This window comes from Bombus pyrosoma, linkage group LG6 (assembly GCF_014825855.1).
Source record: "Bombus pyrosoma isolate SC7728 linkage group LG6, ASM1482585v1, whole genome shotgun sequence".
Lineage (NCBI taxonomy): Eukaryota > Metazoa > Arthropoda > Insecta > Hymenoptera > Apidae > Bombus > Bombus pyrosoma.
In genome coordinates, this window is record NC_057775.1 from 2,871,194 (window position 1) to 2,894,901 (window position 23,708).

The 23,708-nt window shown below is 34.8% G+C and overlaps 1 protein-coding gene across 2 annotated transcripts in view; it reads right to left on the reverse strand.

Moving 5' to 3' along the window:
* Window positions 1–23,708, reverse strand: part of LOC122568303 (potassium/sodium hyperpolarization-activated cyclic nucleotide-gated channel 1) — a 205,895-nt gene that overhangs the window by 50,596 nt on the left and 131,591 nt on the right. The window contains exons 4-5 of one of the 2 annotated variants that reach the window (XM_043727906.1): window positions 16,515–16,745; window positions 4,720–5,613 (exon numbers count right to left, since the gene is read on the reverse strand). In XM_043727906.1, coding sequence (XP_043583841.1) covers window positions 4,720–5,613; window positions 16,515–16,745 — 1,125 coding nt within the window. The remainder of the gene's footprint in view (window positions 1–4,719; window positions 5,614–16,514; window positions 16,746–23,708) is intronic. The other variant, XM_043727907.1, reaches the window with a different exon arrangement.

Sequence of the window (23,708 nt, forward strand, 5' to 3'; positions counted from 1 at the left end):
TTATAATATTATGGTATACAGTTTATGGCGTATGGATAATAGTTATATTAAACAATTTTATATTAATTAGTGTACCATAAGTTTTCTGCTCGTTATTCAAGGTGTTAAATAATATGAGAGGCTAGAAACGAAAGTATAAATATTTGATGACTTCTACTCAAATCTTATTGTCTTTCATCTATCAATTTGATGATCTGCAACTTCACCTGCAATAACATGGCTAGAATTTATTTCTATTTATTATTTCTAGAAATCTCATTCAATTCTCTAAATCTTTCTCTACCAAAATAAAAAGAAAAGAAGTAAAATTTATTAACATATCCCAGCAGTTAAACAAAAATAATGTAAAATATGTAATTATAGAAAAAACAGGAATAAATCTAAACTCTTGTCACTTTACTTTAGTCATACATGCATCAAAATTTCAAATTCATTTAAATAATGAATCAGAGAATATTTTTCTTTTTCCAAAGTATGTCTTTGGTTCTAACGTAACTATTATGCGTTGTTTTAAAAACAAATGTTCAAAAAAGAGTACCTACTTGCGAAGATATAATAGCGTAATATCTAAAAAAAAAAAAAAACAAAAGAAAAATTGGATGGATCAAGGAAAGGATGGCAAGGCGAAGTTAAATCGTAGAAAAAGATGTTCGAATATCTTATTGGATTACTCTAACCGGATTTGTTCGACGCAAGCATCTTGCTTCTAATTCAATTCCATGTCTACTAAACTGTCTGTATGATAATTGATTTGTAAGACGTTAAGTTAAGACGTGTGCTTAAACAGGATTCATTTTGAATACGGAGTTAAAGATTGAAGGATGATTGCTAGTAGTTTAGAATGTGACAACTGCGAAGATTAATTATGTTATAATTAAGTGGTGACTAATGGAATAATCTAAATAATGGAATAATCTGACGTAGAACATGTTCAGTGTCACATGATAGTAGTGATGCATCAAATTTGTTTATACTGCTTGAAATACCTGGTCTGGTTTCAATCTTGTCTTGTCAACAAAGTGTACCTATATGCCACAGTGTAAAATCTAGTAAATATATGCACTGTTCGGTTAATGTACGGATTTGCATAAAATTTTAACAAAAGTATCAGCTAAGTATAAAAATGTATATTAGTAAGTAAATGTATTTATTTGCTAGACAATTAGTATTTGCATACATTGTCACATATATATATAATTCAGTAGAATACGTTTACAAAATTAATCCTTTCACGATCTGTGCAAGTTGTCAAGTACAGCGTTATTTTCACATTTTGAATTTATCGGATAGCTTATTACACCGCAAAAGTGCTGTTTAACATTTCAACAAATTTTTCACTGATTCGTGTTCATTAATTGTACGTAAAAATGGAATAGTGAAGTTTATTATTTGGAACAATCGATATCTGATGTATTGCTCGACTTTTAAAGATTCCACTTCTCACGCCTAATCACAAGCTGACACTTAGGAAAGCCTTATAAATGTACAAGGAGATGCTTGCATCATAAGTGCTCGCATATTCATGAATTTCTTGTTAATGCTATTACTACGTTCGAATTTTACTCGTGAGATTTCGCGGCAATGGATCCCGAGAGATATTCTGAGGAATCTTGACAATATTTTGAGAGCAAATAGTGCACTCTACGACGGAAAACGACACATGAGCGTATGCAATATCCAGCTATCAGCAACTTCGTTGAAACTCTATTATGTCATGTGCTCAAAGTAGTAGTAGTCTTAACATCTCATGGCGGTGACGTCAACTGGGTCTACTTTAGATCTTCATCCTTTCCTCGTGAAATGAAGTTCGCTCTCGTATCGAGATGCTATGCCTCATCTATGTATCGATCGTTATTACAGAAAATTTTTAATTTCTTTTCTTAGTATTTATGCTACTGTAACATTGTACCTAATTATCCATAATTTGCACTTTCGTAATATGTAATTTAGTTGTTTCTTCTTTTCTATACACGTTACTTTCAAATATTAGGAAAAAGAAGAAAAAGAATGAAGGTGTCGATTTAACGTTTAAACATTCTCATTAAGCTGATGTTAGATGTTCGAATATTCGCATGGCTCGAGTATCGATTATCGCAAGAGAGATTTCAGATATTTTTAAGATTTATATTACGACAAAACATTTTTGTATCTTTGCAATTTACGTATATTTTCATAGTTTATATTTGACTTAATATGTGTCTTCACCCCATGTATATTAAAAAGAGCATAGAAAATTAATGTTGATTGTTCAAACAACTCAAGTTGATTCTTACGGTATTTGCAAATAAAACATAAATAACCGTGGCGTTTATACATTATTCTTACCTCGTTTGCAATTTTCATTTGTTATCGATATTAATAAATATTATGCGATAATAGTCGTGATAATTATTTTGTTCAATAAAACATTATTATTGTACAGAATTGAAAAATTTCATTGCAAGGTAAAATATTCCAGAAATATCTCATTGAAGTGCAAATAAAATAAGAACTAGCAGAATTTCGTGTTGTTTGCGTTCAATTATCCAAAGCATAAATTTGCCTTCTGTCGGCGTAACGATATCCCTTTTATTCAACTTTTCTTCTTTTCAACGTCGCAATTCTCGAATTCTGTTATTCCTGGACGGGATGCAAATTAGACATTTGATGCTATCACCTTTATTCGGTCAAATTTATACGCGCGAGGTAATTCGATTTTCCTGTTTCATTCTTTTTTCTTTTTCTTCTTTTTTGCACTCACTGCTAACTACGCTTTGCACCGAAACGTTTGAGGGCAATTAATGGAAAATTCGAACACGTGACGTTATTAGACTACCTTTTCGTTATCGGATTTATCGACGAAGCAATTTCGATCGAGTCGAACGAACAGTTGCGGAAAATAGAAAAACAAAATAGAAAATAAAAGTAGGAATCGGTAGGTAAATTTACTTTTCCCATATTCATCAATTCTACCTGATTATTCGAGTTTATTCGAGCTTATTTGCCTTTGTACGATTTCAAAGAAGCTTACTACCGAGCTCGAGCAAATGTATTTCGAAAAGTGTCGTTCGATTCCTGTCCACTTCGTTGATTATTCCGCTGAAATTAGTTCTCTGCCCAAATAATATTTGCCATCGTCGATTATCAGTTGGAATTGTTTAACATTCGAGCTGCCACAGGCAAAAACGATTAACTCCACATTAAAAAACTTTTTAAATTTTAGCAATTGATCGATGCTTATTCTCTATAATTGCATTAAATTTTTGTACTTTTTGTTTTGTGAGGATAACACGCTGGCTGCCACGATGGTCATCGATGACCCATGTTACTAAATTTTTTAGAATGATTAATCGATACCAAATAAGATAAATTTCATGGACTAATAAATTTTTAAGAATATGAATGACTTGTACAGCATTGTCAGAAAAATGTTCGTAAATGTAATATTTTGCAAAGACTTAAATGCTATAGTGTCAAAATATATGAAATTCGTGTAGCAGTCAATATGTTAACCAATTTAACAGATAAGCGGCTCAGTTACTTCAGGCGACATGCATTGTCGAATTTGTTTTTACGGCGACAATCCTAATCACAGAAAAGAAGAAACGAGAAATTTTAAATGGATAGAACGTTTGCTATATGGAATAAATGAATTTTGAAGAATCGTTATTTTCTTTATAGGAGTAAAAAATTTTTGCCTCTCGGTCGTTGTTTTTCTATTTTATAAATATGCTAATTTGAAAATATAGTTTTACATAGGAGTTGTTGAATAATGGATATACTGGTTTAGCGTCGTCTATAAAATTGGAATTTCTAACGATGCGACCTGATATAATTTGAACGATAGTAATTCACAACGAAACAACGATGTAATGGAAAAGTCATTGACGAATCAGTGAAAAGAAAGTACTGCTTTATATTTTTCAAATACGAATATTTTTCTATATTTTTACGTAAGTGTACCCAATTTAATCAGAAACATTTGCTTTTGGCTAAATGTATCTTCAATGATTAACCAAAATTTCTTTATGTGCCAGTTGTGATAACTATCTTAATAACTCCAATCAGTATCGATTAAAAATTCTGCCCTACAGTTTACAATACTTGGCGAATAATCTGAAATATCGTACTACTGTTATTTCATGATTACTTCTCATTTTGAATGACTTTTAGCTGAATACTTATAGCGATCGTGCGCGAGGTTACTCTACAACTAGATATGTACAAATTCAATTTAATTCATACGTGACGCAATTAAAATCTTCCGTAAGTTAGTATCCGTTTTTAAGTTGCCTACCAACAAACATTCATTTATTCCCAAAATTATTATTCCCTGATATTAGAGTATTTTTTGGTAAAGCTTTTCTTTAATAAAGTTCTTTATTCTCCGCACTCTCGAAACCTATATTTCCTTTTCGCCAAATACAAAAAAGGGCCAATCTAGTAAATCAGACCAGCAATCTATATAAATCAACGACGCGGCGACATTCCATTCTCTCTCAAGTCTCAAGCGTCGATGGGTGAAATCTAGTTAGAGGTGGCCGCGCCCTGTGTGGCGAACACTCGACGAGTTACCATCTAACCGGCGAGCAAACGGACAACGACAAATTACAGAAAAAGAGCCAAAAGAACCAAGAATAAAAATAGAATAGACGAAAAGGAAGAAAAAAGAAAAACGGAAAAATCTAAGAAAATGAAAAGTAAAGGAAGAGCGTGTAGTCGTAGAGACATATCACTCACTCGGCGTTGGTTTCCGGTGTGGGTAGGTCGCCGATCGTGGTGAGGGTGAGTGTGGACCAGTACAGCGAGCCAAGATATTTTCTGGTCAGGGTCGCGTACTCCCCTGGCCTGTACGGGTACACCCAGTCACCTTGGAATCCTTCCGCTTCGCTGAGCAAGTAGTAAAAGCAGCCGAACCAGTGTGCCAGTATCAGCAATATATGTATGAGATTCAGCACACGCCACAAATTCGGGTAAACTGTCCGCGACTCGACCATATAGTAATAATTGTACACACGGTAGATCTTGAGGAACCTCGGGAACCTGAGCATCGGATTACTACCCAGGTTCACCTGAAGCAGATCGAGCGGCACCAACGCTAGCAAGTCCAAAATGAACGACTTGGACTTGAGATAATGACCGGCCAGTTTCTTGCTGTTGTACACCATTAATCCTTGCTCGAGGTAACCAGTACGAAACTGCACAGCCACATCGAGAAAGAACACAAGATCAGTAAAACCGTCGCATGCGAGCCACATGACTGGCGCCACAGCCTGTAGTTCAGGCAGACTTTGTCTCACAATCAATGTCCACAGATTGTAAAGAACACAGCCGGATAGTAGCATCAGCCAGTAATAATAAAAGTTCTCGTCCGGATTGACCACGGTCCTCGGTGGTTTCTGAGGTCTCCGTGGCCGTCGTCGACGACGCCCACTCGAATCCTTGTCGTCGGCAGCGTCGCCCTCGCCCTCTCCTGTGTCCAACGTCTCTTGACTCTCCGGGATCTGCCTGGTGGAGAATCGCTTGAGAAACGAATCCTCGCGTTTCAACGGTGGCTTCTTCTGGATCGTCGAGATGGCTGACGAGAGCTGCACCGTGGTCCGCAGCTTCATCCACCGTTGGTTGCTCTTTGTTCTGCGAACAGATAGAAGAATAGATCGCCAGTGAGGGATGAAACGGGGGCTGCGAGGTCCAGGCCGATGACCCAGATCGCAGAGAATCGGATCGAAGCTACGGTTCCAAATGGGAGATCGCAGAGATTAGAAGTTCTGTGCTTACCTAGAGACGCCGTTCGATATTTATCGAGGAGCTTGGAACTTTCTGACGCAGAGTATGATTTTGTCTTTTTCTAGGGAGAAATTAAGAGGTTTCACGAAGGAATTTTGGATAAATTTCTTTCAGTGTCTGGTCTGTAAATCGGCAAATATTTCGTGTTCTTACCTTTAACACTTATTGACATGTTATCAGTATCTGTATAATTAGAAGCTATTTATGTAGTCATGAATAACTTCTCCGTATGTGTTGAAAGTGGAAATAAGGAATATTCTATAACTCGTAAATAAAGTACTGAAATAGATATGTTTTAAGTAAGGTATCGCTAAATATATACATATCATGGCAGGAAATAATATTATTTGAGAAAAGTCAATTGCAAAAAGGATTACAATGCATGGGTCACGATACGATATTCGAGAATTTATACGTTTAAATTACTTAGTGAATGAAAACTCCGGTAAAATGTTAGATAGGCTACACGTTAAACATTATTCACTTTCAATAAAACCTCTTTGTTCAAGCGATTCTATTATTATCGCAAGGCGATTACAACCGACTATATACTTTTTATGCAATACGACCATTGAGACAATATAATCAGTAACGTAGGAGAATTTCATGTGTAAAATCCTTTGTATTAACGTAAAATATTGTGGCCCATCAGAAACAATTAAACTCGTTTCTGTAAAGCGGAACATTTCAACGCGTACGGAATAAAATGGTTAACTACGATTTAGCTACGTGACTGGCGCCATTAATTGCCAATTTAATCGCTTGAAAGAATAATGCATCCTGGTGTCACTAAGTTGTTTATCCTTCGCGTTACCATTAAATACGTTTCCAACGAAAGAACTTCTTTCTTGAATGTGATAAATTTCGGTTACACTCGAACAATCTGACCCGTATAAAAACAGAGACGTTAAAAATTTTCCAAGTTTGTACCATTTCAAAATTAGAATATCATAAGTAACGTCCTATAGTTCCCAATATTTAAGGATTGAGGATATAATAGAATATCAGAGGAATAGGAAAATTTTGTTTTTAGAAAAGTTGTAAAAGTTGTAAATTTTGGCTAAAAAGAAGTAGTTTGTTGGAAAAAGTCTATAGGTATATAGTATGGAATATTTGAAAATTGTTTGAGATTATCGAAAAAGTGGAGATTGGAGGTTCATGCTAAACGCGAAGATACGTTAATAGAAAGATAATTCTCCTCGGAAATATCATCCTAGATTTCTAAAATTGTTAATAATAAATATTATAATATCAGGAAAAGGAAAGCTAAGAATAAATTCAACGTTATTCGTACATTTATTTGTTATTTCTTCAACGAGAAATCTCTAAAAAGATTTAGTCTAAAAGAAATCAATTTGTGTTAATCATCGTTCGATGTTTTGCATTATGTGTAAATAAATAACTTTACACACGATATTGTTCACATGGTTAACTTAAACTTCTACTAATGCAGACACTAAGAGAAACACATACCGCAATTAAAAAGAGGAGAAGCTTGAGAGTCTAGAACGTTATAAGAAAAGTAATCTTTACGTTATCTTATCGTTTCTTTTAATCTGAATAATTACCATTCGTATTACATACTTGTTTCTCGTAATCTCAAACACAGGAAAGGAACTTACGTTCGCACTTTTTAAGCGGTTTATTTAATATACGCGATAAAACACAGACAAACGAGTATCGTGGCGCTGTTTCTAAGGAGTTGTAAGTCCTAAGCTCTCGGGAGGATTTATGGGTGTTTTTGCGCGGCGGAGCGATTTTGAACGTCGCTAACCGCGATTCGAGGCAAACTGTCTTTAATTAAAATGGTCAGCTTTTTCGAAATGATTTCTTTTTCTTTATTTCTTAAAAATACCCAATCAAACAACTAACCGATCACAGTCGTGGTTAGTTATCGTGTCGATCAAAGAAGAAATAAAAATGAAAAAATTGCAACGCGTGTTACAGAACTAAAAAACAGATAAGCCAAAACGATTCTAGCAAAAAAGGAGAAAGGAAATCGGAAAGAAAAAGAAAACAACCGTTATCGCACTTCTGATAAAACGCATTCAATGCGTTTTATATTGGTGAATCCCGTGCAAAGTCGCTGCGAGAACCGATAAAAATGAACAAAAGTACGATGTGCCACGTCTCTTGAATCGTTTGGCTCGTTCTCAAAGCTCCATAGAATATTTCTTGCAAAACCCATGCATCATTCGTGACGCAAGACCTCTTTGCTAAGGAGCATATCTCTTCGAAACATCTCGTTCCACACATTTTTGCTATGGATATAATAAATATATATATATATATTTACGTATTTCTATAGTTGTTGCAAGCAGACAGATTAATTCTACTTGCGTTCCATTCGACAAAAAATCCATTGAAACGAAAGAAATACACCATTGCAGAGCGACCACGCCGATTCCTTTTATTTATATCGACTTTCTTTCTTTCGGTTTTTTCGGTTGTTCTTTTTACAGATTCGTTCTCTAACACTATGGAAAATAGATCATAGATGATAATTAAGTGATTAATTGCTTGAAATAAGAAGTGAGCGACAGTCGAGTAAGATCAGTCTTAAGTATTAGAGCATCAGATGGATGAGAGGCAGACAGACAGACAGACAGATATAGACGAACAGACAGAGACAGAAACATCGAGATAATTGTCAAGTACATTATATAGACAGAGGCAGAAACTAAAGGTATAAACTTTATTATGCCACTACGCATTCTTTAATCGTTAAAACACACCCATGTTCAGTATATAGTTGTAATTGTTTGAACGTGTTGGGTATTCTTTCTTGTGTTAAATTAGCAGCGTTAAGTGTTAGAGTGTTTATTTTTGTACGTGTGTTTGTTCGCTAAACGTTTTGGGTGTTTGGAGATCAGGATACATTTTGGAATTAGTCTTTCTTCTCTAATTCAGACGAGCTGGTAGAAGGGAGGCATTTGGGGTGTCAAGCATCAGCATTCGTTGAAACATCAGCGTCATTATTAATGACGTTGATAACAATTCTATTCTAGTGAAATATTTAGCAATTTCATACTTTCTTGCCTATTATTCTTTGTAATATTTTAGTACGAGATGTTATACACCGATTTCACTGAAACTTTCTGAAACTGAAACTAGAATTTTATCCCAGGATTGTAATAAACAAAGTAAAAAATATTTGGTTCATATTTGATCGTTCCTATAGTTATTTAATGTTTTACGAACTGTTTCAAAAAAATTCTTTTGAGATATTTGATTTCAAAATAATGTGGTGATTCACAACTATAGTTAGTCTTCGTTCGTCTCTTACTTTTGGCAATTGAATTCGTCTGTTGATATCAAATTGACATAATGGAAAAAAATAAATATAATGAGAAAAAAAACAAACAATAACAAGGATACGATATAAAATGTTGAATAAATTTATAAGATTTCGCTATGAAATAAAATATCAGATAAATATAGAAAGTTCCGCTAAATTCGAAATCGGTCCACAACACTTCATGTACTTCCCTTACCAAAGATCCACAATAGAAAAATTCATCAAGATTTCTTGCAACTACGCATCGATACAAAGTTCTACGTATCTTGCATTCTAGCTTGTCATGCAAAAGGTACTGTGCATCGAGGACGTTATTTTAACACATTATCGACCATCGATTAATTACAATTGTTCTTCCCTATTCGAATGTGACAAACAAATTATCACAATATATCCACGCTCAAACTATAAAAGAAAATGCAACGATGAGCCAACATTTTTCTATAGCCATTGTACAACGTGGAACAATACTTTCATTTTGCCAATTGTCTAACGTTTGCTTTTGGTTCTACTTCGTGAAACTTGAAGGATGAAACTTGTGGACTCACGCGATTCGTGGGTCGATAATGCGTTAAAAGTTCAGCACTAGAACATTGTTCCCGATGCTGCTCGGAAACAGAAGTAAAAAGAACAATCTGCACGATTGGCCACGTATCAACGTCACCAATCTTCAGCTATACTCGTCTTTTCGTTGTTAATAATTGCCAGTAGATTGCCAGGAGACACAGTCGCAATTTGGCTAACAAACTGATTCTATCTCAGTAAAGAAAGGAACGTAGATTCTTTATGAACACATGCCAAATGCTAAAGAATGCTGCAGTCTAATTTTAATGCGTGCACTTTTCTTGAATTACTCGCTAGTAATTTCTGATATATTCGTTTTAACGAATGGTCATACTATTCTTTCTTCTCTACATTTCATTTTTTATTTCAGTTTTTCTTCTTTTTTGCTTCCCTGCTACCGGAATTCTTATCATTTATTTATGTCGCTTTTGTTTTGTTTTATTTTGTTGTCGAGTTTTGATTTCGCGTGTGTAATACTTCGCGTGAGAAGTTTATCATGTGGAGGATTTACAATTTTTCATTTATGGATGCCGGATCTAGCTTACTTGTACAATTTTAAATACCACGTATGCATTCAGTAAACTTACACGTGTAGCGAGGATTACTAATCGAAACTAATCTATTTCATAATTTTAATTCGATATTCACGAAAATCCTATATCGTACCAACTTTTCTACGTTATGTTATTACGTTATACTTTATTAATCCGTTTCAGTGAGTGGTAATGTAGCAGCATATAGTAACCACGAATAATAATTTTTATTAAATTTCGTTAATTCGAAAGACATGACTTTTGCATAGTTACGTATTTAATGTAGGATAGAATCTTAAAATCATCAGACTAAAAGAATCAATAAAATTAATTACTATTAATTTTTTATTTCCTTCTAAGATCGTTTTCTTTGTAATTAGACGATTTACTACCAGAATTTATTATACACTTAGTTTTTTCCATGTTTCGCGTGCCATTGACCCCTCGATACGTGCTATACTCCGCTAGGACCAATCTCTCTAAATGCTTTATGTGTGTTTCACACGAATTCATTCATCTAGAAGATGGATGGGCTATCATCACGTACGTGTTACCGTTTTTGCATATTATACCAGGTTATAAAGTTTTAAAACAAACGATAGTGCAAGCTATCATGAAAGCATATTACAAATTCTCAAAGTTTTTCTGTTAAAAATCTATGAAAAATTCCTGTGCTATTTAGTTTTATCGAGAAAGTACAATTCATGGGCGCAGGAATAAATGAAAAATCTAGAGATCACATACAAGAAATCAAGAAGGTTAGTATAAATAAATCTAAAGTCTGGTAATTTTAATCAATATTTCCAATACTTTCCTACGTTGGTTGTGTAATTTTGTACATTGTTAGTTATGTTTTTCACCCTTTTACTGCTCCATATAACGAGCTATATATAAAATACTTTTTAGCTATACCTTTTCGTTTAATATATGTATTATTTTTAAACGGAATTGGAATCTGCTTATTCATAATTTTCAGAATCTATCTACGAATTGTAAATCATTGATGATATATACAATAATAGAAAATATATGCTATACACTATACATTTATAAAGTATTACTATACATTTGTAGATATTATATACGATTGTTTTGTACATTGCAAGTAGTTAAATTTTATCGCATAAGCTTAATGAGTGCAATCGTGGCATTTAAGCATTCCAGATAAATTGAATTAACTGGTTCACGCGTCTGTGTCGAGGCGGACGTGTGAAAACGAGGTTTTAGGTAAATTGTTCCGTGGCTTGGAAATAAAACGGTCGTGGAGATTGCAAGAGGAAAACTGTCCCTTCCGTGTTGCTCGTCCATTAAAAATGACTCTTTTAGTCTTTCTCTCTCTCTCTTTGCTTGTGCTTCATTAAAATCAACGGTTCATGCCGCTTAAAGATAAGAAGAGTACAATGATGGGAATTTATCGTGTCCCTTCGAACACCATAAAAGTGCTCGTAAAGCTTCGTGTTTTATTCTCCAGATGTTTAACTACCGATGCTTGAATTTATGTGTCGCTATAAAACACGAAAGACCACATGATCGGCGTGCAATTGTTTATAGCTTCTAAATTAGTTTCTTCGACTTTTGATTCACTGATGAAAGCAATATGATCGATATGATTTGTGAAACATCTTACATTCGTTTTGCGATGCGAATTATTTCCTACTTTTTAAAAAATTACATTGCATATTATGTCTATGAATAAGAGAAAAGAAAGATATGTCGTATATACATAGCCACGCAAATGCTTTGTTGAAAAGTTACAATAAATATATAAAATGGCAATGGATTAATCTTTCGTTTATAATTTTGTAGAAAAAACTAAAGTAGTTTTTATATCTCCGATTTTGAATTTTCTATATTAAATTTTGGAACACTAAAGTACATGATTTTCAAATTATTATTTAACAAGTGATAGTACAGCATTAATGACGTGAAAATTTTACATTCTCCTAGAAATAAATTTATCTTTCAACTGTAGCGATATCTGACGAAGATGTTAGCTGTGATTCATTTCAAACATTTATATTTGATTGTTTACCACAGTGGCGCACTTAAAATATTTTATTACCTACTTTTCGTCTGTTGGACTACAGATAAAGTATAAAAACTTCAACGGTCTCTTGAGATTTTTACGATCAGTTTCTGCTGTTCAAACTGCTATAAACTTTATAATGTGAGTCACAGTTCCGTAGGAAATTTTTTATGTCTTATGTAAACTATCATAGTACAGTGATTTGAAAAGCTTATAAAATCCTTGAATCAATTTTGAAACAAGTATTCGCACATTTAAATCCTAACAATATCCAATAAACAATTGTATCTGTTACTAAATATTAAGATTGGGACGATTATTTATCGATACATTAGTTCGGATCGAATTGACTTTGTTTCTCCAAATGACGATTAAATTTCAATATTAAGCTTGAAAAGCTCGAAATTTATATCTACTGGTCTATTCCTGAAGAACTGCATACTTACTCACGAATTAAAGTTACGAATTAAAGTTAAAAGTACTACGTTATATCATACTTTTATTATTTTCTCTACAAATGGTACCTCCATTCACATGTCCATTCACGCGTGATAAAACTAAGAATACTAAAAATTCGAAGGAACACGATTTGTCCGGATTCCATCGTCACTTCTACTCTTCCATCCCTGACGTGATCGTTTGATACTATCAAAAGTAGGAACAGCAATTGACCATTAACTATGTCATCTAGGATAAAGTGGAGCATGTAATGTGGTTGATGTCGCAGCTGAAGAAGAGGAGATCGGCAAAGAGGATAGAATTACGGTGACCAGCGGTTAGCCAATACTTTCGTGCGGTGCAACGTTCCCTTAGATTGACGCTATTTCACGAGGTAAAAAGCAACGAAACGATCAGACATCGAACATTATTTCCCGATTGTCCCTTAATCCCTTGCGGTCCTGTGTTAACTCAGATACAGCATTGAATTTTATGCTAAATCTTGTATACTCGTACAAAGTTCTTCGTGTCATTGATTTGAACTTAAACTTCTCAAAACGCTTTATCGTGAAAATTAAATTTCAATAGTTCAGATTCTCGGTAATAACCGTATGGTTAGTAACATGAAGTTTACACTTTCATCAGACATCAGAAAAAAAAGAAACATTTTGTAATACCAATTGTTAGCAATTACAATATTTTATATACCAACGTTAAATTTATTGAAAAATAATATTGCCTGCTTTATTTACTATCGATTTTATAGTTTCTTAAGAATTAATCCATTAAGGATGGAACAATGACCAATGATGCGTAAAAGTTAGATTCGATACATAATATTACATATTGGAAAACGCGAAAAAGTACATGTCAGAGGTATATAATACTTTACAGAAGCCTGCAAAAATTAGAGACAAAAGAGATTCCCATGATGAAACAAAGTTTGTTAGGACATTATAAATACTTCAATTTCTTCAAATTTCGTAAGTTGTTAGGACCTACGTGGAAGAATAAACAGTGAGAAAAGGAAATATTAAACAAATATCCGGAGTTCTTTTCCCAAAATACATTTTAAAAGGTATTAATGCAACATTGGTCCTTAATGAGTGAAAGTTGCACGAAAAGACGAATGAATTCCTTTAATCGAGGGACAAAGGCAAAACCCTGAACAAGACATAAAGGGAAAGACTTGAGAGCACACAATATTTCAATTAACGTTAAATGCCAGTATTCTAAGTAACAAGGAACGTTCAAGAAATCTTGCAGAAAGGATTAAAGGCTCTCGAAACCGGTCCTAGGGGAGATCGCGGGGAATACGGTGACTTAGCCGGAATTCTCCGTTAAAATGGCACCGTGTAATATCAAAGCGGCAAGAGTTGACTGTGGATCGAAGGAAAAACAAAATAAGACAGCCTGGTTAGCCGTTTCTTTTCCATTTCCGAGGCAAACGACTCGTTTCGTTGGCTCTCGCGTTTATTGGCTTCCGCGCTGTTGAATTCCTGGCGAGATTTATGTCGTGAACGAGGCCGAGTGGCGCGTGTATATATGAACGTGTGTCACTCTCCTAGCACCCGGAAGAGAGAGAAAGACGTACGCTGCTCGTGCGTGGGTGGCTGTTTGGGTTACGGTTAACACGTGGACTCTGCTATTGCACAATATTTGTTAACATATTGCGGGTGGGTGACGAGACATCTGACGCTTCGTATAGATATATCTTACTAACAGATGGCACTGAGGAGACCACCAGCACTAAGCAGCTTAAAAGTATCCGAATGTTTACATATTTAGTTTGATTGCGAAATATAGTGGAATATTAGAACGATGCGATTAGATTCACTTTTAAAAGGTAATACGCGATAGAAAAACTGACGTTTGTAATTGTGAAATCCTGTAGAACCGTTTCGTTGGTTGACAAGCTCCTTATCTTTAGGTTTTTAATTTCCGACTGACAAGTTAGATTAAGAAAATTCTCCTAAATTAGTAGAAAGACTTCCGACTAGTGATATTCGAATAGGAAATATACTTACAGAGGAAATAGAAAAATAAATAAAGAACATAAGTAACTGTTATGTATAACAATTTCCAAGTTACATGTCATTATGCATGGCATGTTGCAAAATAGTAACAAGAACAGGTAACTGTTGTCAACGCAGTTGGAAATTCACGTTAAAAGCTTTCAGCAAAGATGCGCCAGAAAAAGTTTTTTCGATCGTAGATTTATCTTGCAACAAGATTAACGAAAAGATAGAAACTGCCGAGTGAATTAAATGAGAAACTTTTGTGATTAATTGTCTAAGTTTAATGAGCCAGTAGGAAATTTTACAGCGTATATAGTGTTACTATACTATACTAGTAATTTAGAATCTGAAAATTTTATATACGATATCCCTAATACAAGACATATAATGAATATATTCTATAATTCTTAATATAAGGTTTAATTCTGCTACGTTCTCTAACCATTTTGGATTTCAAAAATTCACGATGCTGAGATATTTTGATATTGGCTTTTCGGAATAAGCATTTTGGGCTCAAAATGCAAGTGCAAAGTCCAAACACGATTGCTTATCCCGAAAAGCCAATATCAAAGAAGTTCTTTAACCAATTTTTGACTCAATTGATTTTCCCTATCATTAAAAACATTTCCAAGTTTCAAAAAAATATAAAGGGATGGTTGGATATTAATATATGCGATCTTCATTAAAGATTTATGTTAAACTTGTCCTCGAAACATCGAAAATCTTCCTATTCGTTGAAACGAAAATAAGCTTGAAACAGATATTCGGACACCGTAGCAGGCTTAATCAATCTACTCAATGACCACAGACGTATCTCTTCTTTACATACGACACTCGGACGTTTAAATGTACACTTTTATCCGAAACTTCCCTTATTAAATCTCGAGACCTCTGCTGAGAAATGCAGCCATCCCTTAGAGTCCACGATTGAACCGTAACCCACGAGCAATAGCTATATTGTCTTCCGTGTAAGTAGCTGCGAGTTCGTAAAAATGTACTATCTGTGTGTGCTATGCACAGTGACTCACGAACATGTTCGGATACACCTAGAAACTTTTTACGTATATATTATACAAAACATTTTAGAATTTCATTAGCATTGTAACGAAACATGATTATCGCGACTATATTGGTAAAATTTGAAACGAAATTGAAAATATATATAGAAGTTACAAAATACAATCTTCAGCAATATACTGGAAGCGTACACTTCACAGAGGTTACCAAGATATTTGAACAGTTAAGTATTCGCTGTATTAGTAATCCAAAATATTTGATCAGATCATCTTTATCAGCATTAATTGTTTCAGACTGCTATCCACGACGTACATTAGTTTTTCACTAGACGTGTATTTGCAGCAAGTGTCTCGCAGCTTCTATATATATTTTTCCATTAGTTTCGAATTGTACTATTACAGTCATGATAGTTGTGTCCCATAAAAGTGCTAACGAAGTTTCACACAATTTCGTATAATGCACGCAATATTAAGTTGAGTAAAACTTTACTCGCCGTTCGTTAATGCATACACCTCGAAGAATGTTATAAAAATTAAAACTTACATCTTGATTATACCTTACGTAAAAAGTAACGAGATTCGACGTGCTCTTTTAAGAAAACATTAATGTAATCTGACTTTGATTAATAAAGTTCGAAAGAGACTTTCTTCTAAGAACACATTACACAATCTAACATATAAAAGAAATTCCATGGCAAGTGTTCGAATACTTGCGTGAGCCACTGTATACCATCGTGTATGTACAGCAATGTACACGTGTCAGAGTGGGTAGTGGTGTGTAAAACGAGTTTGCAGAGTGACGGGTGAGAGTGCAATTCAGAGGTTACCGTCCATATCGAGCAATGACGGGAGTACCTCTTGATCTTGCGTAGGGAGGAATATAGCGCCATGACGGCGCGTACGTTACTCCATTTTTGCGAGCCCCTTGTACTACGGGGTCTCCTGGCTGCAGCTGGTATCTCTGTATCGAGGCCATTGCTCTCCAAGGATTCCGAGGTCGTTGAGGTTGCGCTCAGTCCCGGGGCATCCTTCTCCAAGGACCCTCCGTGGCTCGAGAAGGTGCCTCGACGGTACAGCTCCGATAACCTGCGAAGAAGACAGAACCCCGACGGGTTGCCTCTCTCACTCTCTTTCTCTCCCTCTCGTTTAGCCCCATTCGCTCGACTTCGCGGGAATTCCTCCCTTTCTTTCGTTCTTCCCTCTCATTTTTCCTCTCTTTCCTCTCATTTTTTCTTTCTTCCCTCTCATTTTTCCTCTCTTCCCATTTCTCTCCATTTTTTTCACTCGTTCTCCACCTTTCTCTCGGTTTTCCTTTCTTTGCTCGCTTTTTTGTCTCACCACCACTTTTCAGCATCACCTTTCAACAATCGCACAAGCTTTCACTCTCACTAGCATAGTGGTTTCGTCGAGATGTTACGCTCGCACACATACCCTCACGTTCTTCTTTCTTTGTGTGTATGTTTTCATAGATATAGTTGGGATCAATGCCTTTGATTGTTTACGTTAGGTTTCTCCAAACATTTTTAGATACGTGATTTTGTTTTCGTACATGCGAACGACTAACTATTCGAGCGACTTCAACAGTTGTTGGATGTTCTTTCGATAACTTGGATTTAAGACACGTACACTTATAACCAGTTAACAATGAAAATGGCGTTGATTAGTTTATTAACATTAATATTAAAAGTTAATGAATATTGGGATCAAAGTGTAGACTATATAAGGAACCATTTAGGATAAACCGGAAATAGTAACTTCCTGAAATACTGAAAAAAAATTATAAAAAATATAAAATACATGTAGCAAATTATTTGCGTTATCAAGGTAGCGATTAATCGCACAGAATATTCATCATTTTGATATTATCATTTATACTTTTTAAAGAATAACAATCGAATAACTATGAAATCAGATATCCTTCTATTAATTTATAATTTGTTACCTGGTCAAAGACTTCTGCTACTACACTCAAACATACTTGGTCTGATGACAAAATACATAGCACGATTGAATAATTTTAACAGTCAAAGATTTTGGTTCCAACTACAATTATCGTATATGCTGCAATAAATTAGGGAGAATGTTTAATGCTTTCGTTGTCAGAATACACGTTATTTGATAAATACGACTCATTAATCTTCCTTTTGATTAGTATAACGTAGTTATATTAATTGTGCTGTTGCAGTAAACTTGTGCGACCATGCTCTTTATTTTGAGTCATTAATATTGCAATAAACATTGTTTGTGTGATATCCATGTAGTATCGCGGACATAAGATCTAGGAGTTAGCGGATGAACCACATACAATGTCGCGAGAGCCGAGGCGTTTTTAAACCGTAAACAATGTCCCGAGAGCCCGATGGGCCCGTAAATGTGTCATCCGTCCTTCGAATGTGGTGGGTCTACGGGAAGACAAAAGACATGCGAGAGCAGGGGAGTTTGAGTTGAGAAGTCGAAGACGGTAAATCGAGAAGTGAGTCAGAGAGTGCGAGTTGCGTTGTCGAGATAGTGCTGTTAACGTTGTCGAGAGAGTGTGGTCCGCGTGAGAGAGAACGTTGGATCCGTTGTGTCGAGAGTTGTCTAGATTGTAGCGTGTTATTGCGATTATTTCATATTAAACTACCATCGTTTTTCTGTCTATGTTTGTACAATCCATTCATTGTAAATAAATTACAAATACTAGGATATAATAACATTATATTCCATTGAAGATACTACATCCATATTTCTTCGCTAATTAATATATAGAACTTTGCCATGAATATAATTCTACGTCTTAAATGTGCTTTGATAATTGAACGAATCTACGACAAAAGGTGCGTTAAAATTTCTAAGATATTGAGTATAAAAATCTGAATTTAGTGTACTATTTATAATATTAATTACTCACAAATCGAAGTCCAATTTTTTACTTGTATATTCTGTATATGCAAAATACTAAACTGTCAAGTTTAATATCATGCAGTGCAGAGAAATTAAAATATTTCTAAATATCCAAGGAAGGTTAACGACTCCTCTGAAACTCGGATCGCGTGATTCTACGTTCATAATGATTACTCAATTTAAGCCGAAAATAATGCCAGAAAATTGCCCAACCTCTTGCCTCATAATACTGTGGTATACTCGTGTACGAATTATGATTTCGATATAACAAGAAGAGATTTTATTATTTCTTAATAAATTTCTAGTTTAGACTCTAACTTTAATTTCAATTCTTCTGTCTGACGATTAATACATAATCACAATACGTAATTGGGTATAATTTGCTCATACTTTATATTTAATATAACGTTGCAATTGCGAACAGATAACAATTACTAAAAGTGAAAAGGTTGTAAGGCAAAGGTTGAGAAAATGTTCTCTTTCGGTTGTAAATATAATGTACGAGGTTACAAAAAACGCGATAGTATTTCTCCCCCATTGCAAACAATCTACGTAGAGCAACATGCCGAAAGCATCTCTTTCTTTCTCTCTATCAAATGACCCGAATTACTCTATAATACCGTCCGAGAAGAGAAGCGTAACTAAATTGCTTTCTTTTTTGATGTGGATTCCGATCGTTTGCTCGTGAAACTCTTTTATTTTCTACCATTTCGCTTCAAGTATCCGGCATATTGTATTAAAGCCTTCTATTCAACGTTTCTATATACAAGAGCTCGCTCTAACCTTTGATTCTTCAATGGGGATAGTTAACAGGTCAAATAATAAAAATTGATCGTCCATTCTCCCTCTTTTTTCCGCACACATCCTTTCCCTTCCTTTTATCTCTCACTCTTTCAATTTTCCAGCATCCTTCCACTAACGTAATTTCGCACGCACGCGATCACATTCACTCATTTTACTCTGTGTCCGTCTGTCCATCTCCATCGCATTGTAGAATATCGAGTTTGTCTTTCCTATGGCATATCTCATCATCCGGTTCAACGGAACACCAATTCCATTTGTTTTCCATGAACCGAACTAACGTCTGCACTACCATCCGCTGAGGAAATTCCTTTTCAGTTTTCGATTTCTCAATGAGAACACGATCGACGCTAACGAAATCGCGAAAATTTCTCTTCAGTTTTTATCGTAAAGTTTTCTCGCCGGTCTTTCGTCGTGGGTGATACGCGATCGACACTGATGAGTCATGAAAATGAACGTTCGGCATCATTATGTATTCTTGAGTGGTCGGTCAACGTGATTAGTTGAGACCTACCTTTCTGCGGAACACGGCGAGCCAAAAGTTCGCGAGATATCAAGTCTACAGGAATACCTAATGACGGTGGTTTTCGTGAGCAAAATGAGAATCATGGTAGAAATGTCGAAACGCTAGGACGAAGTCATGAGTAGAGGAAGAGAAGTATTAAGAAAAGGGGAAAAATTAACATGTTACAATTTTACATTAAGCTGCGAGATGTAAGTAGAAAGGAGGAAGCGTACAAAATATTCGCTTTAAGTTTCGTACATTAATATGTCATACTGTTAGTAATTTCTTCATTCCTTAGCGATATTCTGTAAATTTGAATTTTAACTTTAGAATTTATGGATTTTTTATTACATCGTAATATTCTTCTAATACGAATTGCTTTGTCCTCGAGCTGTTCGGATCAATGAGGATCTACCGTATTCAACTTTACTTTATTTTAAAATTTATCTTCTTTGGAGCACTTTGGGCAAGATTGTACTTACTTCAAATTCTGAAAAACTTTATTCATCTTTTCAATTAGAAAAAAAAAAAAGAGAAATCTTCAATCAATTCTTCTTCCACTCAGGAAGCAAAATTATTGAATGTAATTCTCTCTAAGGAATTGAAAGAATATTTTGTAAACGTTTCAGTTTGATTCCTCGCAAGTCGCTCTTCTTCTTCTTGCCTTCATGTTTCTTCTAGTAAATTATAAATTTCTCTACGTTTCAATTTCTAAACAAACAGCTATTCGCAATTTGTCAAAAATTTCGACACTTCGATCTATCTTGTTCGTACATCGGAAATGATCGACGGTCGTACGTTCCATCAGATTCGTCGACCAATAAATTTTCAATGCATTTAAATGTTCCGTAGTTGAGAAATTCACAAAGCGAGGGGGGCGATACATCGCACGAAGCACAGAGATAGAACGATCACGAGTAATACATTTGGATTTGGTTAACCAGATCTTTTATTTCCTCTGTGATTCCCCAATAATCTTGAAGATCGACTTCTTGCATTAGGATGGACACCTATATGTTTCTGCACTCAAGAACCTACCTCGTCAGATTAATGTGGATATTATGAGCTATGGCATTGGCTAATACACTGGCCAGATATTGATTCTGCAAATTGCATGGTTCGTACTGTACGTGTGGTAATTCATATTGATCTCAATGTATTTAGCATTGAGACCGAACATTGTGTGCATTATGCAATTATTAGACATTACATCAGATAATACAGATACAGTAACTGATGAAAAAAGGTGTAATAGATGGGTATGAAGAAACTTTATAATCTTATGAAATGGAATTATATTTGACAAAAACAATTGATAGATAATATTACGCAGAGTATTCACGCTGTTAATTTAAAATGTTTTTCTCATAAGTGATACACTCGAGAGAAAAATTAGAGAAGTTTCACTATTTTTGATCAAAAATAACTGATCTGAATAGATTTCCTAAATTCGTCGTAATTTTTATGCAACTGTGAGACCGTGAATTTGCATATTCGTTTAGAGATAATTATATCGTATCAAGAGATTGTACTTTAGTTTAAATTTTCTGCACATCCATCAAACTACAAGTTTTCAAAGATGAACCGTATTTTGATCAGAGTGTGCACTGTGCACTCTACACCTCTTTAATCTTTCCAAGTTATATCGTAGTTTGATCTTCGTCAAACTTTTTAATCCATCTAACTTGTATTTTATTTTGATCGTCTTGCGCACTCATCAAACTTTTTAATCTCGGTAAATTACGTTATATCTTGATCATCAACCATATTTCATAGACTTTCTTTATTCCATAATCGTAATTGCATTTCATAAATATACAACAATGTATTACAAATATACTGCATCGTAAAGTTTAATTTTTTCGAAATATTATATTGTCTTTGCGCACTTACTTCAGAAAATCTTATCCGAGTCATTTACATCGTTGAAAATCTTTTAGTTCATGAAACTCATCTTATTCTAGTTATTCCAAATAATGCATTGTAGCAAACGTGAATCACCAACATGGCAGTCAATTTGTTAAATAATCGAGGTCGGTTTCAACTGGGCTAGCAAACAAGGGGCAACAACATCGATCGAATCGTTTGAAAATTTTCCACCCACCGGTATTTCTCGAAATCGCCGCGTTCAAGCGTCAGTTCACCCTTTCGCGATTCTGCTCTCGGTCACGTACCTCGTTTTGATCGCATTGTTACGCGGCTACCCTCACCCATTCATGTATTCCCCCCCCCCTTTTTTTTGTTCGTACCGGTGTAATTTCGCGCGGATTTGAGGAGAGACGGTTGTATTATAGTCTGGACCAGATCCACGATGGTGGACGAATTACGGACACGTATATGATGGAACATCAGAGACGAAACGTGAAACAGAACTGGCACGTAGCTGGCCTTAATCTGATGGAAAATGAGGGATTTTCTATGTGAAATACGAAGCGTCGGCCACGGTGTGCGCACGGAAAAAATGTTCTCGCTCTAATTACCACGCAATCCATTCCCTCTGTTGGAAACGATGGACGTAGAGGGAAATAATGCGAAATTACGTTTACTATGAACGAACTACGCGATTGTCGTGCTTCAAGTTGCGTTATTTGTAGCGTAAAGAATTTGTTAAGAGGTATTTTCACGGTTCTTTCTTGCTAAATTCTATGGAACACCATGTTAGTGTCTCAGGGTACCTTCAGACAGTCAATGATATCATCAACATATCAAAGTTCTCAACGAAAACGCGGTTTCTCAATAAATGTCGACAATATTATATGGACAATACGTATTGATACTTTTAGTTGAAAACTTTGAAATATTGACAATATACAGATATCTCAGAATAAATAGGTAATATTTTGTATGCTACCTATTATAAGAGATGTTCGAAATGGTTCTCTTGCGTTTCAATGCAAGCTTGCAGATGTTTCATCAATGACTATTTTGCTCTTTCCAGTTGCACAGATGTGGTTCATATTTGCTGGAAACTTTGTTTAATTTTTTGAGCAAATGTTTTTACATTGTCAGTGATCTTCATACGTTGATGTTCTATTGTGAAAGAAGACCTGCTATAACTCGAAAACAAAGTGAAATAGGATATACGTTTATAGGAACTCTTCTTTACTCTTTAGTTGAGCAGAAGCCATCCCTAGAATATTTCCTATTTATTCTAGAACACCCTGTACATTAATAGTTCGAGGACACCGTTAGATTATGTCACTTCTATTGGGCAGGAATCCGTATGGTTCCAAACAATAGTTTAATCAACACAATGATTTATACATCTTGAAGAACTATATTTTGAGCACGCTTGTAAATCCAGTTTTCTGCCGCCCCAATCGTTCATTTATCTCGACGCTAAAGATCTTATTCAAAACAATAATGCTCGCTCAATAGATGATAAGAAAATCAATTACCATCAAACGATGTATTTATATAGTCATATTAAATTTATAGTCCCGGAATGACATAGAGATGTCAGCGACAATCATAGATTTAACACAGATGGTAATGACGGATAGCTCGAAACAGCTAATATTGGATTCCGAATGTCACGGTTTGCTTTTTAGTATTACACTGATTAAGCTATCGCTTTACATATTTTATAATAAATTGGTTCATTCCTCCAAAAACTACACTTCATATAGCCTATATATAAAAATTTATATCTTATTTTCTATCTTTTCTTTCGCTTTGTTTTATATTTTATTTTATTTTTATACCTTATTCATTTATACATTCTTTTAAGGCAGTTAATTTATGGCGATTAATTATTCTTATTCGTAATTAGAAAAGTTATTCATCGCTAATGTTTCTGTCATAGGATCAATTTTTTTCGGATTATGTTATCGATAAAGTATTATAACACAAACTGTGAT